The 14,018-nt window shown below is 38.7% G+C and overlaps 1 protein-coding gene across 1 annotated transcript in view; it reads left to right on the top strand.

Moving 5' to 3' along the window:
• iars1 (isoleucyl-tRNA synthetase 1) overlaps window positions 1–14,018 on the top strand; it is a 59,215-nt gene that overhangs the window by 31,326 nt on the left and 13,871 nt on the right. The window contains exons 15-24 of the mRNA XM_085160880.1: window positions 1,895–1,968; window positions 3,789–3,983; window positions 4,256–4,342; window positions 5,266–5,349; window positions 7,068–7,212; window positions 9,708–9,828; window positions 10,063–10,154; window positions 10,567–10,644; window positions 11,183–11,304; window positions 13,719–13,821. Coding sequence (XP_085017006.1) covers window positions 1,895–1,968; window positions 3,789–3,983; window positions 4,256–4,342; window positions 5,266–5,349; window positions 7,068–7,212; window positions 9,708–9,828; window positions 10,063–10,154; window positions 10,567–10,644; window positions 11,183–11,304; window positions 13,719–13,821 — 1,101 coding nt within the window. The remainder of the gene's footprint in view (window positions 1–1,894; window positions 1,969–3,788; window positions 3,984–4,255; window positions 4,343–5,265; window positions 5,350–7,067; window positions 7,213–9,707; window positions 9,829–10,062; window positions 10,155–10,566; window positions 10,645–11,182; window positions 11,305–13,718; window positions 13,822–14,018) is intronic.

Raw genomic sequence — 14,018 nt, 5'->3', positions numbered from 1 at the left:
ACATTTTGTGTCCTTACCAAATACCAAGATAGTTCTTCTTTTCTAAAGAGGTAGCGCTCAGAGTTCAATCTGGGCTAAGCAACAGAGGCAATAATTGAAAAGTTAAACTGTCACTTTATTTATTATAGAAAAGACTGGGGCTGCAATATTACAGAAATCAGTTCTTCTCAGAAATTGCTTCTGTGAAAATGTTTCTCTAATGATTTAGCATATTAAAATCTTTGTTGTGTATGTGGAGGCTTGTGTAGCAGAGACTTTTTGGCATGGCAGAGCGAGGTGACCATGGTGTCAAGCCAGAGAGTGTAGCGTGACTCCGTGTTGCAGTTAGCTACCCTTAAGCAATTTATAGAGCGCCTCCAGAAACTCAACACATGAATGATTCATTAATGTAAACAGCAAATAATCATGAACTAAAATGTCTTTGGTTTCTTTTCATGCCAGTTGAGGTAACGTCAAAGCTCTTTCAAGACAAATGGCTTCTGTTTTTGGGAGAGAGGGTAAATAAGCTACTGAAAAACACAGCAAGAAAGAGGGGTCAGAATAGAAATGAAAAATGAGAGGTGAAAGAAGGGGAGGATAATAAATGAATGAGTTAAAAGAAGCAGACAGTGAAGAAGCGAGCCAGACTGTAAGTGTCCATTTTGTTATGGACGCTCCTTGCCAAACCCAGCTGACTATGTGAAGTAGACTGAACCAAATAGAGATGTCAGAATTGGGTTGTTTGAGCATTTGAAAAATGAAGTGTTAGTCCCCCGGCTCAAAGAGGGACAGCCAGCGACCTGCTTGCTGGAAATAGCTCTGACTGTTTCCAGAACACTCGCACTCCCTGGTGCCTCCCTCCCTCACCCACTGCAACAAATGACACACCCAAATCTGAAGCCGTGAGCGAGCGTTATACGTTTCAGTACAACTTCAGTCTCATCATCACTGTTTTCTTTTGTTCTGTCGCTCTGTGTTCTTGGCTTTTTGGGTATGTTTTTTTTTTTTTTTATCATTCTGTCTTCTGCATTTGATGGTGGTGTATCTGGGCCATGTTACCTGGTGCTCCAGTAAAACTAGAGCGGAGCCTACAGGTTAGCTCTCTGGGGAGACCAGATAACACACTTTACCATACTTTCGAAGGTAAAGTTACTCGGGAGCTGTGTAGGCCTAGTTTTAAGTTCCGTGCAACAGTACAAACATGTAAAATTTGCTATCAGAGAAGATTGAGAGCAGGCACTTGTTACATTTTTAAAAACCAAAGCTCTCAAATTGTTACTTAAAGTTGTTTAACTGTGTCAGCTGTGATTTAAACAAAATGCACTGTATTGTATACTGCAATCAACACAAATATGTATTTCTCTAATATAATGTGAAGCTTGCTAATAGCTGTACTTAATACAACTGCAGTGTTTTTTTTCTTTAATTAAAATTTGTAAGAAAACAAATAAAGGAGTATGCCAAATAATAATAGTCGATTTGAACAGAAGGAGCACGGTAAATAAAAAGTGATTAGGTTGTTTGCTCTGTATTATCATCAAGAAAATTGCATCTATCCACTTAATCTAATGCTTACATCTGCTGCTTTATATAAATTCACTTTTTTGTTATTTCAGTGGGCTGGTGTATAGGGCCTAAAGTGTGGTTTCAGACAGTGTGAAATATTTTTTATTTAGATTAATTCTTTGTCAGACCAAAAAAACAAAAGTAATAATTTTTCATGCTAGAAAAAAAGAAAGTTGGTACATTCTCAAAACAGAGAAGCATCAAATTATATTTAGTTGGTAAGTGAGATGTTCTCCTGTTGATCAGTTGGTTATATAATTGATTAACTTTCTAATATTTATAAAAATTTAATGAATGTGGGGTTTTTTGCTTACTGAAGATATGCTCTGTGTGTGTGGATACTCATTAGGTGGTTTGCATTGGATCCATGGCCGAACTAGAAGAGCTGACTGGAATCAAAGTGACTGATTTGCATCGGGAAAAGTAAGTCACAAATTAGCAGCTATCCAGTTGAACACATACTCAGTGTTACTACTGTAATAGTGAGTCACACCCTTAGACTGTACAGGAATCGACGCACGGTGATACCTTTTTGTGAGGTCGTGTGTGTCATTGTGCAAGTTTATTTTTCAATTCTGCATCAGATTCCTCGAATGTGACCTGTCTTCCTGAACCAGACGGGTGTTGTTGTGCATAGATCACCTTTCTCTTCCACCCTTCATCTACTAATTACCTTTAATCGCTTCCACAGGGCTGGCCATCTTTAATTGATGAGTGAGAAAGGGCTTGCTTTCACCAAGCTTCCATGTTTGTTTTTCTATGCAGGGCATGACGTTTGTAACAGTAATCTGAATGATTTTAGCAGCTTTCAAGATTAGAGACTCTAATTAAAGAATATCTGATTAGCCATTTAGCAGTCAATTGGATGTTGTCTTTCGATGTCTAAAAAGTCTGCAATGTTTCTAAAAACTTAAAATCTAGAAGAACCTTAGGCGCACACCTTTAGATAACCTGACTTTTAATACACTTCATCTTTCAAGACCCAAAAACCTGGATCCATGGCACAACTCAGTGTGGGTGCATCATTAAAAACTAGCCCTAGAGGCATACTAAAACAGCTTCAGTGCACCCTGGCATTGATTCTCCAAATCTCTTGAACATTAATCAATGAATTAACACAGTTTCTCAAAAATATGTTTTTACTCATCTGGTATTTTGATGGTGGTTGCTGAATTTGTTAGCTTAACATGTTGGTCCAAAATTTCCCATTAGTGTGCACCTGGTTGAGATCCAGTCACTTCAAAGGCCATAGCATATAATTGGCATGTTATTTTTATATTCATCTAACCTTTTTGGAATGAGTGGAGCCAGATGATGCCAAAATGTCCCATCAGTTTCACCCCGGCCCTTCATGATAGAAATCAAGGTTAATATCTTGCCTCAGACTCATCTACCCAACTGTAGATGATGACTTACACCATGGATGTGACATAGTTCATCAACAGTTAATTCTGATCTAACCAGTCCTTAACGTGTACCTTTTAAATAAATCATTTTCTTTATTTAAAAAAAACAAACCAAAAGCTATGAAAAGATGCTCATGTGGCGTGACCAAATACTGAAGATTATACTTTTGCCTGCATTGCATAACAACCTACAAAAATAAGAGCGGGTGTACTGCTCAGAATATGTTAACTTCACTTATTTTTCACATCCTTCCTTCAGTAAATTGAAAAAGAGGCTTCTTAAGAATAGAAAAGCACTTTTATGTAACTGCTTAATCGACTTTTCTTTGGACGTCCTGGGTTAATGTTTTTGGTTCTTGCTCTTATAAATAAATGTTTAATGGGTTTTGGGGCCTTTCTTGCTATCTGACACTTGATAATTAAGAGAATATTCAGGTGCATCTGTTTGTCTCAGGTTAGCTTAATTTATCAAAAAATAACCAATTTTATTTATTGGCTGAATCTGACCAGATCAGTAAACCAGTAAAAAAAAAAAAGAAAAGAAAACTCTATTCCCTTTTTTACCCAAAGCTGTAATAAAAAGCTTAATCCAGCAAGAGCCAACTTTATATTACCATTGTTCTCCTCTTAAACCTCATTCTCAACAGTGAAAGCCTATAAAATCCTTGTTCTGGTCTGCAGCCCAAATGCCTCAAAACCTTATTCCATGTAATGCACATCTGTTTAAGAAGTGCCTTGTGATGCTAACCAAACTTAAAATGAAACAGAAGTTCAGCTGTAATTGCTTCTTCTTATTTTCTGCTGGTTAATTTTTTTCTTTCTGCTTTATCTGCACAGCATCGACGATCTGACAATCCCCTCACGGCGTGGTAAGGGCGTGCTGCAGAGGATCACAGAGGTGTTTGACTGCTGGTTCGAGAGTGGGAGTATGCCTTACGCTCAGGTTCACTATCCCTTCGAAAACAGGAAGGAGTTTGAGGACAGTTTCCCAGCAGACTTCATTGCTGAAGGCATTGACCAGACCAGAGGATGGTAAACTGAAGATGAATGAGTGACACATAAGAAGTCGACACATAGAGAGCTCCCTGAGTAATTTAATTTAGGGAAATCATGAGAAAAGATCATTGGCAGATGGAAATACAGTTCGGATGAGTGTGTTGCTGAAATATGACGTACATTTATTTTTAACTGTATGAAATTATATTATTAAGAGTGTAATTTTAAAATCTCTGTCCAACCTAAGAGGACAAATTAATTTTGTGTTATTGTCGCCCTGACCTACTTGTCTGTGTACCCCACTGTAGGTTCTACACACTGTTGGTGCTCTCCACAGCCCTGTTTGGGAAACCACCCTTCAAAAATGTCATTGTTAATGGACTGGTGCTTGCCAGGTAAGTCTGTCTGCTTAACAAAACATCAGTTTACTTACTCAAAAGGTGGCCCGTTTTTATTTTCTTCATTATCTGCCCTAAATATGCTGTTACTAATCAATGAAAGTAAACATAGTGCATCTCCTTTAAATGAGCTCGTAAAATGTATTTTAATTAAAGAATAACACTTTTTTTTTGCATTAGTATTTGGGTCTCCTGATATTTGATAACTTTGAAATACCATTTGCAGCTTATTCATTTCTTCTTAAAATGTTAATTTTCACAAACTCATCACTAATGTGTAGTTTTCGGGACTTAATGTCAAACTCGTTTGCGCACTTGGGACGATTTTCAGCTGAAGAATTGTGCACTAAGGAGCATTCATGGCTCCAGGATGGCAAAACTGGGACTGACTCAAATAAACCTCACTATTCATTTTCCCAGTAATCAACGGATATTTCATGTACACAGAGGAGAACTGAGGTCTTTGGAACAGAATAAAATTCAGTAGCAGGCTCATATTTCTTTTCATTCTTTAAGAGGATTTGCTGACAAAGCAAATATTCCGGGCTATTTTTCCTGCACGTTTTCTGTGCAGAAATTTTCTTTTTCCCAACACATATTGTGTTTTGTGCTCTCCCCCCACTAAATCCACTATTTACTTCACCTCATTACCACCATTTTTATTTTAGTTTTCTTCCCCCTATTTATCCCATCTTTGTTTTTCTTTTCCCCCTTTACTCTTAATCAGCGTGATGTGTGTATGCAGCATTTAGGCTTCAGAGCCGCTGCTTCTTTGCAGCCTTGGGGTCTAAGTGCAGCTCTATGTTCGCCGGCCTACTGACCTGGAAGGACTTGACTAATTTGAATATTAAGTGCATGGTTTCCAACATGCACTTTAATGCATGCATGCATTAATAACTTTGCTTGTCTCAATCCCACAGCGATGGACAGAAGATGAGCAAGCGCAAGAAGAACTACCCAGATCCTGGACTGATAGTGCAGAGCTATGGAGCTGATGCCCTCAGGTCAGCTCTGTGAGCGAGTGTGTGTTTGTGAAGCGTGAGTGCTTGTGTGCGCCGGTGGCAGGGTGTGAGCTAACTTCACTTGTGTTTTCGTTTTAAAAAGTTTGAATTGCTGTCTATGCTTAAATACAAATGGGCCCACTCCTACATACGTTACATACACACTCATGCACATTACATGCATACAAATGCCCCTCTTTATACATTCTTTCTCCTTTGCCCCGAGCAGGAAGAGCACTATGGCCATATGGCCTAATGAATAAACCACTATGCAGCTGCACCATATGCTCACATATACACTGATGGGGAGAGAGCTGCTAAAATGGAGAGGAAAAGGCAACAATCTGATTCTATTTGAGACCTTCATTTTTCACTTTTCTGGCTTTAATCAGTGCTTACAGTATAACCATTATGGTGTAGTGAGCTTCAAAAGGCAGACTGATGTACAGACTATAAGGACTTTTTCTTAGTACTTTTGAGTAGTGACATCTCCGTCTCCTACATATTTTAGCAGTCGGAGATTCTGCCTATTCTGTATTATTTTTCTTCCAAATTAATCTCAGTGTTGCTGCTATTAAAATTACTCATTGCTTGTTGCGTGAAGTTTCATCATCATTCAGCTTGCTTACAGAACCCAAAAAAAAAAAAAATGTCCATCAGTGTGCTGATGCCTGCCAGAGAATATTACGCTAATATGTGTTATTTGTCAACTGTGGCTTTAACGGAGGCAAGAAATTAATTTGTACTGTGATGGTTGCTGCTGGTAAAAACTGGTTTTGGCACAAAATGACCTTGAAGCATTTCAGGGTGGACATGTGTAACTTTATATTGAGAAAATGCACACTGTCACATAACTATATTTTAGTACTTTTCAGAAAGTATCCGGTAATGTTTTCCTAGCATTTATAGAGAGTTTTGTTCATTTTTAACTGAGTTTTGGATAAAACTCAGACTCTTTTGTCAGTGCAGCTGGGAGCTGATAGGGCTGCTTAGAGGCTTTTGCTCATACCTCCATACACTGATTGGCTGCTGGTGTGTGTTTAATGTGCTTAACAGAATTTTTGTTAATTTTTGTTTTTAAAACCTAACACATTTGCTTGTGTTAGGTTTTAAGAACACACTCGAATCCACAAATATTGATCTTCCAAAGTGGCGTAAGACAGAAATGAACATAAATCAAACTTATTAAACCATTGCTTTGGTTCAGCTTGTAGATACTGGTTTCACTGGTTTCCATAAATCAGCTTTGGCATCTTTGCCAAGATGTACATGAACTAATACACTAAAATAAAAACGGTCACATCATGCATATATTGTTGATGTGAAAATTAATATCATGCATCATGTTCTATGTAAGTCATAAAGGCATGACCCTCAGCTGTGTAGTGTAATAACAACCATTAGAAAGACTGAATGTAAATGAAAGTCACTGTGTATTTAAAATGGAACTGAGAAAGATAGATTTTCAAAAGTGAAACTCTTTTCATACTTTGGTTGTAACGAGTGGCATTAATGAGGCACTTTCATCTAGAGAACTGTCACTGGATATTTGCCTTCTCTGTAAACCTTCAAGATGGTTGTAAAGGAGTCAAGCCATCAGCAGGGGTTGGTTGGGGTTATCCTTATTCAGTACCTGTATACTCTCTGTTTTCTCTTTTCTCAGTCACTAATATTTGAATTGCACTCACCACCTCCTTCACTTCCACTGTCCCTCTCTGCAGACTGTACCTCATCAACTCTCCTGTAGTGAGAGCAGAGAACCTGCGTTTCAAAGAGGAGGGTGTGCGAGATGTGCTAAAGGATGTCTTCCTGCCGTGGTATAATGCCTATCGCTTCCTGGTGCAGAATGTTCAAAGGTTACAGAAGGTACATTTGCAATGAACAAAAGTCAGACTCATTATCTTTACAATTCCTGCAGTGTTCCTCTAGCTTTTCCTGCTTCACAAATCACAGCACTTTCTCATAACACGTAAGTTTGCTACACATATCCGCCAATTAATTATTATTTGGTTGTTGCTGGCACAAAAAAACCTTGTTGTTGTTAATCCAAAGTCTGCAGTAATAACTTGTATTATATATAGTGTTATATTATATTAGTGTTTAATGGATGGCTGGTTTTTCAGCCTAATTTGAAAAACTTGGAAGCTAGATTCTGCTGTGCATATTTATATATAAAAAAAATTATTATTCATTTGTATTTGCTCAGTATCTTGACTTACCTAATAATGGGATACTTACTGAGAGTAGCTTTATGTGGCATAGTGCTCCTAAGAAAATAGTAATTACCTGCAACTGCCTTTAAGAAATAACTAAGTTTAAATATAAAAAAGACAGGAGAATTATGCGATTTGCCAGTTCTCCACTTGTTCGTGATGACTTTTAGATTTGCAGTCCTTAAGGCGAGTCATGGAATATAGTTTAAATCCAAGTTTAAAACCAGAACCCAATAATGCCAGAAAAAAAACATGAATGAAGGTGCAACTTCAAGCTAGACTGACATCAACAGTGGGTTCTGTAAATTTTTAAGTCAGGTGCTATTAAGCTATTGTTAATGGGATGAGTTGATTAAAAGTTCAGATTCAAAAATATGAAATAGTGCAGCACCTGTGTGTGCTCAAACTTTAGAGCCCATGAACGACAACATATTCGATTAAGAGCAATTGCATCCTCTGACTGCATTTCCCTGCAATCTATCTGCTGTCAAGTCTGTTTAAAAATGCCAAAACGCTTAAAATACCTTAGAAATTGTAAAGAGCAGATCTTAATTCTTGAACCATTTTAATATCAGGCTGTTTTAGGCACTTTACAGTCAGAAACAAGAGTCTGTATAACACTTGTCCAGAGAAGCAGTTGCCTCTTAATATATTTCTGATTAGTGAGTGCCAACTGCAGTTATAACACATGGAGATGGCACGGGTATCAAAACTACAGCAGCAACTGCTTTCCTTCCCTGTAGATGGTACACATCAGCATGTTCAAAATGATACACTACTATTTTATTCAACTGACTGTGCCACAATTTAGAAAAATAGCACAATTTCTGCAAATTACTTTCTGTGAGCTCTATTTAAGGATTGTGCTCATACGCAATTTATACCGGTTTAAAAAATGTGGTCCATAATGCTGCTGTCATACAAGAGGTGGAATGGTTGGAGATTGTGGCATGACCAAAAAGTTCACACTGCGCATATTGTGAGCTTTGGTTCTTTTTGCCTTTAAAGTGGTACCTTAAAAAAGGAGGCCAGGTTTGCGACCACTTGCAGTCAGTTGGCATCTTCAAAGTGACTTTGGCGCGCCAAGACAGCAATAGGACGACGATAAAACAGCAATAAAAAGGAGTCAGTCAGCTATCGGTCTGCTGTTGCAATTGTGTGCAATCTGTTGTTGAGGAATTGGCCAGTTGTATGCACAGAAATTCACAATAACTGCTTAATTCAGATATAACCTTTCTTTTTATAGGAATGTTATGGCGAAGAGACATGTTGCAGGCATCTTGCGCTTGTGGGCTCAGATTGTTTGCAACATGTTTGCAGTCTGTCTGCATTTATAAATTAAATAGAAGTTATTTACAAACCTTCACTAGCATGTCAGAGTGTGATTTCAGTCAATCTGAGTCGAACCAAAATTGTTTGGAGATAGGTTGTCTCCCACCAAGATACTGGTGTGATGACCTTGAACTGCCCAGAGGTTGAAGGTGTGGCATGCTCTACCTCTGGGCTAAACTACTTGCAGTTTGTCTTTGACTGGGGTGGCTGTAGCTCAGGTGGCAGAGCAGGTCAGCCACAAATCAGAAGGTCGGTGGTTCGATCCCAGGCTGCCTCCTGGCTGCATGCCAAATATCCTTGGCTAACTAACCCCATGATACTAACCCCGGTGGCGCCAGTGTTCGGCAGCCTCGCCTCTGTCAGTGCGCCCCAGGGCAGCTGTGGCTACAATGTAGCTTACCTTTGCCAGTGTGTGAATGTGTCTGTGAATGGGTGAATGTAGTGTAAAGCGCTTTGGGGTCCTTGGGGACTAAGTAGAGCACTATACAAATGCAGACCATTTACCATTTGACAGCAAAAAAACCCCAACAACAACAAGAAAAAAAAAAACCCCACACAGTATAATCAGTGGGTAACCACAAGGTTTTCCTTGGTCACAAGGAGACTCCCATCTTATTTTTATTCTGTGACTGAGCTGTAAGCGTGGCGGTCCAAACTACTGCTGCTTCTACTTTTCTTATTGATACACGAAGCATATTTTTGGCAAGTTTTCTAATTCTTCACCTCTTGCTCTTGTAAGAGGACCGAATAGCATTAATTTGCATCTGTGCTTGAGCAATGATTTTATATATATGGCTGTATGTATTTACATCTTAGGAGGAGAATATTCACTTCCTATACAATGAAAACACAGCAAAGAAGAGCGACAATATCATGGACAAATGGATTCAGTCATTCACGCAGTCCCTCATACAGTTCTTCAAAGCTGAGATGAAAGGTGAGACAGACGCTCTTAACACATGCAAATGTTTCAGTCATTTTACGTGACAATGACTCATAATTCTCCGGAGACTTATCCTATCCTAACCCTAACCTTAAACCAGCAGGGGTTGAGTCCCCACCACCATTAATAGATTTATAATTAACTCTTATATCCTTAAGTCTTGCGTGCAACTATTTATGATGTTTCTCTTTCCAGTGTAATTAGACTGACAGTTTTTTCTGGTCACAGCTTACCGCCTGTACACCGTTGTGCCTCGTTTGGTCAAGTTTGTTGACATGCTCACCAACTGGTACGTTAGGACCAATAGACGCCGCCTGAAGGTGAGATCACAGCTCTAAATCTGTTCTTGTTTTATGTAAAGAAGATGTGGGTGAAAGCAAATGATATATCACTCATACTAAACTCTAAATGATGACTCAAAATATTGCTGTATACAAAAATAGATATACATATTATTACACTTTGCAGAATATTTTCTTTATTTGGTGCAGAATACAGTCTTGTAATTACTAAATGAATAGTATTAATTATTTATTTAAACTACTGTTAAAAGCATCTTTAACACATCCTTCACCTGTGAACATTTTATAGAAGTACGTTTTTAGCCATGCTTGTGAATAATTGGTTCATTTCAACTCAGGGCACATGCACTAATGTCAGCGAGGGCATTTTTTAAATCTTTTTACTGTTCCAAGGGGAAAGAACTTATTGATGTGCATGCGAACTTTATAGGGCGAGAGTGGCACTGAGGACTGCTTGTGGGCGCTGGAAACCCTCTTCAGTGTTCTGTTCTCCATGTGCAGGCTGATGGTGAGTCATCCGCTTTCTGTGTTTTAGTGTGTGTGAGACTGAGAGAAGGGAGGGAGAGAGAAGAGATTGCATGAGGAAAATTTCTTGTGGTGAGGTTGTGCTTTTGTGTATGCAATAAATAAAAGCATAAAGCTGCTATTGTAAAGGTGTGTTTGTGTGCACACTTAACTATGAATAATTCATGAGTAGTAGGAGTTTTTATTTATAACACATTGATGTTTGCATGTGAGGCATGAGGCTCGCTAAGAATCGGTAATCCTAACACAGATCAATACAGATCAGCTGTGTGGTATACAACTTAATTAGCCATGGTTGGAATAGAAGAGAATCACATAAGAAGTAAACTCACAGTGGCACAATTCTGTTTGATCTTTAGCGACAGTTAAGGGGAAAAAAAACTACATAAAAATCGCGCTTCTGACTTTTAGACCTTCTTGTCTGAAAAATGTAAATTAACTACAGTGTCACTCATCCAATAAATTTTCCTCTTTCTCTTTTTCTCTCTCTGTACTTGCTTTCTTGCCTTCTACCCCTTCAGGCTCCTTTCACACCCTTCATTACCGAGATGATGTACCAAAATCTGCGTCACCTCATTGACCCTGCTTCTGTGGAAGAGAAGGACAACAGCAGCATCCACTATCTCATGCTGCCTCAAGTCAGGTTGGAAAAATCCTTTCAGTAATCTGAGAGGAATTTTTTTGCCACTTAATGTGTTTATTATCATTACTGTCAACAGTAGATCACATGGATACGACAAAAACAGAATTCGCAGCCGAGGGGACTCTATTGAGCTCCGCTCAGCTCTGCGGTGTTTTTGTCACTGCTGTTCGGGGAAAAAACAAAAACACCAGGCGAAAGAAAATGAAAAGAAATCACATAGAGTGGGACAAAAGTTGTTCATTTAGTAGCTTCAGTTCCAGATCCAGTTATCAATAGTTGTTGGAGATCCAGACAGAGCTAAATAGAGGGTAATGGATGGAAAATCCAAGTTGCTGGAAACACAGTTGAAGATGTATTCTGATATTGTTTAACGATTTGAAATGAGGAACAACCTTTCTTGAATGAATATAAAATGGTACTCTAAATCAGGTTCTCATCTACAGATAATTCAAGTACATTTTCATATAGATAATCAGCTGACCGTTTAGTAATACAGAAGACAGAAGTAACTCTTCTGTCTTGGCAGCAGTAGTCCTTTTTCTGCTGTGCAGTCTTGGTTAGTTTGGCATAGCAGCACATGAACCATGCCCTGGTCAGAGTGGCCCTCCAGCTCACAGCAAATCTCCCAGAAAGCAGAAAAGGTCTACCATTGCTAGTGGCAGTTCATCATGGTGTCATAAAAAGAGGAAGTGCTATGGGCTGGCAGGTTAGCATGACTTAACTTTTAAAACAGGATTGAAGAATGTGGGGAACCACCTCCAGCTGCAAGTATATTCTGCAATTTAGGTGCATAAGTAAACTAAGAATCTGAAACTGTTCTTCAGCCATTTTAATCTAACCAAGGTCAACTGGGTTCATTGGCTTTTCTTGGCACATAGCACTCAAAAACAGAAAGCACACTTGTGTTAGCTCCTTTTCTGAGAGGATATCCACTGCTTATGTAGTCTAATCAGGGTCAGCCACAGTGCGTGGCTGTACTTTATCACAATTGTACTGAACTCTTAACTCTTCAAAGTAGATTTGGAGAAGTTTTCAGTGTTTTCTTTGTAATTTCCAGGCTTTTCTCATTCTGTCCCTTAATTCCTGTTGTTCTTCATCTTCATCCATTTATCTTTGAATGTTTAGATTCTTTACATATTGAACACAGTGACCCTAGTTTTTAAAGAATGTGCCCCTTATTACATTTTAAAAGAAGGAATAGCCAGCTAAGACTCTTTGATATCGAGAGTTACTTTTGTTGTAATTTTGTAATTTTGTTCACTGCTGTTTTCTCTATAAAATGAGTCTGATCCTGTTTGGGGTTTTTAGGGTAATATCTTTTTCTGTCTTTAAACAGTGTTATAGTAGAGATTTTAGAAGAGGCTGAGAAATATTCATGCAGAATTGCACAGACCCTTTCTTGATTGTCGGCCCTGCAGAATGGATATAGCTCACAAAATGTGTTCTTTTCATTTCCTTTCACTTCAATTACTCCAGTAAAAATTGTGGCTTGGCGGCTGATCAGTTTTGTAATGCCTGGGAGGAATTTCTAATTGCCCAAACTTAATTGCATCATCTTTAACTATAAAAAAGTTCTGACGTGATTAAATATCCATTTGATTTAGCATAAGGAAAATAGTTTGTGTAATGGTTCATATAATCTCCCCTGTCACTTAGGCAGCCCTCAGGGTTGATGCTTTATTAGCTGCTTGTCCTTCCTGCTGTCAAATGAGAGTACTTCACCTTCCTCCCAAAGGTCAGCTACCAATCAGCTGGTGGGAACAGCCGCTCGTCAATCACCTCATTAAATGATTGGTTGTCCCTGGCCACCCACTCCTCTTGTTTTACTCCAATGTGGCGTGCACACTGAGAAGGCACAAGCCACGAGTAAATGAACAAGCATTGTGCATAGTTCTGTGTGCCTGCAGATAGTTAGGGATAATATTGCTATTATGTGTGATTATTAGTGGCTGAACAGCTCTAATTTGAATTCAGAGGTGGAAGTCTTGTTGTACCTTATTAGTGGTGCTAAATAGATGGTTCTGAACTCTGTCTTTTATATATGCGGTACTGACCCTGCTGTTCTCTAGTGTTTTCCTCAACAGATAATCCAATTAATTTCTTAAATCACCATTAACAAAAGATGAGGATTGCTGCTGTCCACCCAAGTATTCCCTACACATAGTTTTACAGAATAATGTATATTTATCCTAAGAGTATGTGTTATTGTTATGAGTGGAGACTGACGTCACGTGGCTTAAATGAACAGAGCTCAGTCACTTCTAGTTTCAGTTGATGGTATTCACATTCCCAATCTCATTCTCTCCGGTGTCACAGAATAGGCTGAGTTATCCAAACACTGATTCTCTCACTCGGTGCTGCATATGATAACATGAAAAGTATGACACTCAATATTTTTTTTTCTGTTTTCACAGGGAGAATTTGATTGACAAGCGCATTGAAGGCGCCGTCTCTCGGATGCAGTCTGTGATTGAGCTGGGCAGAGTGATCAGAGACAGGAAGACCCTGCCTGTCAAGGTAGATTACCATTTTGACCCTATTCACTTCTGTAATCCACTGGGATCTACATTGTACCTACTATAGGAAACATGATTTAAAATGTGGCAAGAAGAGTCTTTACTCAATGTTCACGTACTTCATTTCTCCAGGACCTTCATGCACATTTTACATTGTTTATCAGTAGATTCATCCATTGCCTTCTTGTGATGTGATTG

This window comes from Neolamprologus multifasciatus, chromosome 5 (assembly GCF_963576455.1).
Source record: "Neolamprologus multifasciatus chromosome 5, fNeoMul1.2, whole genome shotgun sequence".
Classification (NCBI taxonomy): domain Eukaryota; kingdom Metazoa; phylum Chordata; class Actinopteri; order Cichliformes; family Cichlidae; genus Neolamprologus; species Neolamprologus multifasciatus.
This window is presented reverse-complemented; position numbering and strand designations above follow the sequence as displayed.